Source organism: Phaethon lepturus, unplaced genomic scaffold (assembly GCF_000687285.1).
Source record: "Phaethon lepturus isolate BGI_N335 unplaced genomic scaffold, ASM68728v1 scaffold26754, whole genome shotgun sequence".
Classification (NCBI taxonomy): Eukaryota; Metazoa; Chordata; class Aves; order Phaethontiformes; family Phaethontidae; genus Phaethon; species Phaethon lepturus.
The window spans coordinates 1-5,360 of NW_010534568.1; the positions used below are offsets into that span (position 1 = coordinate 1).

At 40.7% G+C, this 5,360-nt stretch overlaps 1 protein-coding gene across 1 annotated transcript; it reads right to left on the bottom strand.

Moving 5' to 3' along the window:
- Positions 1 to 4,017: 4,017 nt before the first annotated feature.
- LOC104619633 (olfactory receptor 6B1-like) lies at positions 4,018 to 4,987 on the bottom strand. The gene is given in 2 exon segments (XM_010285579.1): positions 4,018 to 4,218; positions 4,220 to 4,987. Coding segments are annotated over 2 exon segments (969 nt in total).
- Between the last annotated feature and the right edge of the window lie 373 nt (positions 4,988 to 5,360).

Below are 5,360 nucleotides of genomic sequence, written 5' to 3' on the forward strand. Positions count from 1 at the left end.
TATATAATTATAAAATTAAAATCTTTTATATATAATATCGAATAAACTATAATGCTTATAATCTGTAAACATTTTAATGCTTAAAATGCTTCTTAAGCACTTTGTGACCTGTCTTGGCAATTAATCTCTGTTCCCCTGAAAAAGTAGACTAGAATGGTATATATCAACATGGCTCATAGTGGATCAGTCCTTTACAGTAAATTCCCATCCTAAGTACTTAAGAGGTGATTATAGTCTATGAAGGTCTGGGCAACAGTCTCTGTAAACTGTGGCCAAGGTTATACACAAATTCTACTGAAATGACTCCAGAGGGCTATGTTTAGGAAATTTGATCCTGCCATTATACTTAATCATCTCAACAGATCTCTAGACTCTGTTTTTGTATTGTTTAGAGACCTATTCAGTGTCCAGGATAGAAATCTATTACTATTTTGAGCACCCCAGAATATCCAGAGCAACTTATAGCACTGGTAGATATGACACAGGTTCTATGTAAGGCGAATGTCCTTTTGGAACAATGAGTGGAAGACAGCCAGGGTATACAAGGTCATTTCAAAAGGCACTAAGATCCCATGACAGGCTGAATCAATGGGCTGAGGTCAACTGTATGAGGTTTAACAAGGCCAAGTGCCAGGTCCTGCACTTCAGTAACAACAACCCCACGCAACGTTACAGGCTTGGGGGAATGGCTGGAGAGCTGCTTGTCAGAAAAGGTCCTGGGGGTGCTGGTTGACAGCCAGCTGAATATGAACCAGCCACCTGGGCACATTGCTGGTGGCCAAGAAGGTCAACAGAATCCTGGCCTGTATCAGCAATAGTGTGGCCAGCAGGAGCAGGGTAGTGATTGTGCCCCTGTACTCAGCACTGGTGAGGCCACACCTCAAATACTGTGTTCAGTGTTGGGCACCTCACTACAAGAAGGACATTGAGTTGATGGATTGTGTGCAGAGAAGGGCAGTGAAGCTGGTGAAGGATCTGGAGAACAAGTCTTATGAGGAGCAGCTGAGGGAACTGGGGTTGTTTAGTCTGGAGGAGGCTGAGGGGAGACCTTATCACTTCCCATAACTACCTGAAAGTAGTAGTGAGGTGGCTGTTGGTCACTTCTCCCAAGTAACTAGTGATAGGATGAGAGGAAATGGCCTCAAGTTGCACCAGGGCAAGTTTACATGGGATATTATGAAAAAATATTTCTTTACTAAGAGAGTGGTCAAATATTGGAAACAGGATGGTGGTGGAGTCACCATCACTGGAAGTATTCAAAAAACATGTGGATGTGGCATTCAGGACATGGTTTAGTGGGCATGGTGGTGGTGTTGGGTTAACAGTTGGACTTGATGATCTCAAAGGTCCTTTCCAACCTTAATGATTCTGTGATTCTATGACTCTGCAACTAATTCAAGTCCGAGAACTTCCTTGATGATGCTGAAAGCTGAGACATCTGCTCCCACTTACACCTATAAACCTACAGTCGAATCCCATTCATAAAGTTAGGTGAGATGAATACCAACCAGCTGAGCTGAGTTGCAGCCAGCAATATTATATACTATAAATATTATATATATGTAGTATATATAAAATATATTTATCTGCATATTTAAAAGTAACCATGAAGTTGAACTTGTCCTCCAAGTGGCATTTTCATAGTCATTAAACACAGCTTGTCAGTGAGGAATCAGCTAATGGTTTTACTGAACTGAGACCATACTGGGTTGACTTTATGTTGTTATTATGGATCTCTCTGTGTTTCACCGTAAAGTGCTATTCATATGGCTGTCTCCATATAACGTCTATGTTGACTTTTTAGTGAATATAGGTTAGGTTTCTTCTGCAATGGAAAAGTGGTTCTTTCCTCAAACAAAGCATTGCAGTGGTAGTGTGGTTCCAATCAGTTTAGAGCTTATTTGACTTGGATGCAAAGATGAAATAACTCCTTCTTCCTGCTCTGTCCACATGGCCCAATACTCCAAAACTATTGCACCAGTCTTAGCATCTTTACACACCTCATTTTGTCTGCTTTCCAGCCCTTACATGCATCATAGAAACTCAGTGCCATGTGGAAATAAACATCATAGGGTGTAAGGTTGTACTGGCTGTATTATAAAAAATGTAAACTTTTAGATTAACTTTTAAAACTATTACAGTGTTTCCAGCCCAGTGAAAGGCCACAGGAAGGCAATAACATCCTAGGACCTTGTGTTTGGAAGTGCAGGAATCTTGTAACTGAATAAGACATCAGTGTAGTTGCATCTGTTTTAACCACAGTATTATTCTAAGCAAATAAACAAGTAAATAAACAAACAAATAAAAAAGGAGCCCTTTTTGTTCAGGAAAGCTGCATTTCTAAGATGATTGCAGCACTCATTACTGTGAGAACAACGTTGATAAGACACTTTGTTTTCATTCTTGGCCAGTCATGGTGTGCATCTTTCCATAATGATCAAGGTCCTTAGCAGTCTTGAGATGGCCAGATGCTAAAGCTTAAGAGAAACGGAGGCCAATGCAGCTGACCCAGGCTGGCCAACAGAAATACTCCATACCATAAGCGTCATGCTCAGCATAAACTGGGGAGTCTGCTGGGAACGACTCGCTGTCTACAATGGCTGCCATCCCTGGAGGGTCTTGTCCGTTGCTCTGCTCCTGAGGCCTACTCTCCCTGCACTGGAGCTGTGCTGCTCGCAGTGTTCACCAACCAGTGTTCACTCCCGGGAGCACACAGCTCACGACCACTATATGTGCTGAGTATAACTCTGTGTAATTTATAGTGCTTTAGTATTAACATTAATTTTATTGTTTTATTAAATCTGTTTCTATTTCAACCTATTCCAATACACAAGTTTCCTTTCTCTCCCCCATTTCCCTTTCTTGGCTGGGAGAAGGGTTTTGGGTGATAAAGCAACTGCTAGCATTTAGCCCAGAGGTGGGCTAAACCAAGACAGAGGGAAACTGGGAAGATCACATTGCTTTTGTAGAACAGTGAAGTGGCAGTGAATAGCAGACATAACACACTGGCAGAAGACCTGGGTGAACAGATGAAAAAGCCTTTGGAGTCACAATCAAAGGATTGCTCATTGGCATGGCCAGCGCCATGAACGTTATCAGCGTTTGACACTGTGATATGTTTAGCAAAATGGCCACAGATAACTCCCTAGAGTAAATTATTTTAGTGGTGCAGATGTTGACAAAGGCAGCAGAAATGCAGCCACTGACTCCTAAAATACACAAAATTCCCAAGCAACTATATGTCCATTCATATTCAAACTAATACAGTGACTTCAGCAGAATTTATAAGAACTGAAATTAATGATAATGTCCTACAAAATGGGGGGAAAAAAATGTTGTTTTATTTACAGTGACCAGGGTTTAAAGTCTTCAATTTATTTAGAGCATTTATTTCAACCTTCCTTAGGAAGTTGGGCTTCTTTCATTTCACTGTGAACACTTACTTTCCTTCTGCTGTTATTCTCTTCCAGGGGGATTGATTCATGTTCCTAAATACATGCCTTTTGTAGAATATAAAACACTGTGGAGTGCCTGAGACCTCCCCTTTTGGGTACGCAGATATGATCCAGGAACTGCAGAAGAGACTCTTCCAATTAGCATCATGTCTGTAGATCGAGCAGAATACCCAAAGGTCTTTAAAACATTAGTCATGTGCCTATAGTTAGGCATGTGCATCTCACCTTAGCTGTCAGATATTGCCTGGAATTGGATCACAGAACATTTCAATTGTGTTCTCAAAGCTGTTGATATATGATATCCTAGACATGTCTTTTTGTTCCCTGAAGTGCCTGTGAGTCAAATAAGTAATTTTATTGTGCGTTAAGCCTTCATCAGAGAAGAAAGATCATTTGAAGGTAATAGGCAGAAAGGTGATTTCTTATTGAGGATAAGTCATCGTATGTATGCCTCTATTTCTTGAGTTACCAGCATGATGATGATTGTAGTTCTGACTAAGTACAACCTAAATCTTAGAACATTTCCTTCCAACTCTCACACTTACACTCTGTCTGTAAGGAACTATCTTAAAGGTGGACAGCAATAGATCGAGAGACCTTGGGAGCGTCTAACACTGAAGATTTTTTTCAAAGCCCCTTTAACCTCTTGGTTCCTCAGGCAGTAAATGAAGGGATTGAGCATGGGAGTTACAATAGTGTACACAATTGACACCAGCTTGTTTAAATCAAAAGGGTGGATTCTCTTGGGCCGGGCATACATGAAACAGAATGGCTAAAAAGAAGATAATGACTACAGTGAGGTGAGAAACACAGGTGGAGAAGGCCTTCTTTCTGCTGTGGGCTGTGAGGATATACAGGATGGTGCTGATGATGCGCATATAGGAGATAATTGTGACAGAGAGGGGAACCAGCAAGATAAGCAAGGCCAGGATGAAATCCATTATTTCAGCCATTGTCATGTCAGCACATGATATGTTCAGCAAGGGGCTGATGTCACAGAAGAAGTGGTTGATGACACTGGAACCACAAAAAGACAGCTGAGAGATGAAAAATACTTTCAGCATGGAGGCCAAGAAGCCAATGAGCCAGGAGCATGTGGCTTGTTGCACGCAGAGCCGATGGTTCATGATGACTGGATAGCGCAGGGGATTGCAGATGGCCACATAACGATCATAAGCCATGACTGCAAGGAGAACACACTCAGTACAAAAAAGAGAGCTGAAGAAGTAAAGCTGGCTCATACAGCCTCCAAAAGATATATTCTTGCTTTCAACAAGAAAATTTGCCAGCAGTTTGGGGACAGTGACTGAGATGTACCAAGCCTCCAGGAAGGAGAGGTTGTTGAGAAAGAAATACATGGGCTTGTGAAGCTGATGGATCATCTTTATCAAGATAATTATGAGTATATTTTCCAAGATGATCAGCACGTAGGCCATCAGGAATATCAAAAAGAGTAACACCTGAAGTTCCATGATAGTTGGGAATCCCAAGAGGATAAATTCCTGGAATTTTGTGCTGTTTTTCTGTTTCATGACAAAGGGCATAGCATCAAGTTCCAGAGAAAAAGTAAAGACAATAAAAGGGAAAAAATATGGAATATTTTTTAAATCAAAGAAATAGTGAGAAGAACTGCAGAGGAAGAAAAGAAAAAATGGCAAGCTGAAAAGAAGAAAGGAAGAACTATAATGATAAAAAAGGAGAAACAGGAGAGGGAGAAAAGGAAGAACATTATTACATTCAGATCATATAACATTTGAAGATATAAGAACAAATTCAATATGATATTTTGACATCTGTTTCATAATTAGTGGCCTAGATTATTACTGAAATCTGTGGGTGTTGAATGCCCATATAATACCTGGATGCTTAGTTCTCTTTAACTTGCAGGGGATACTGGATACCCAG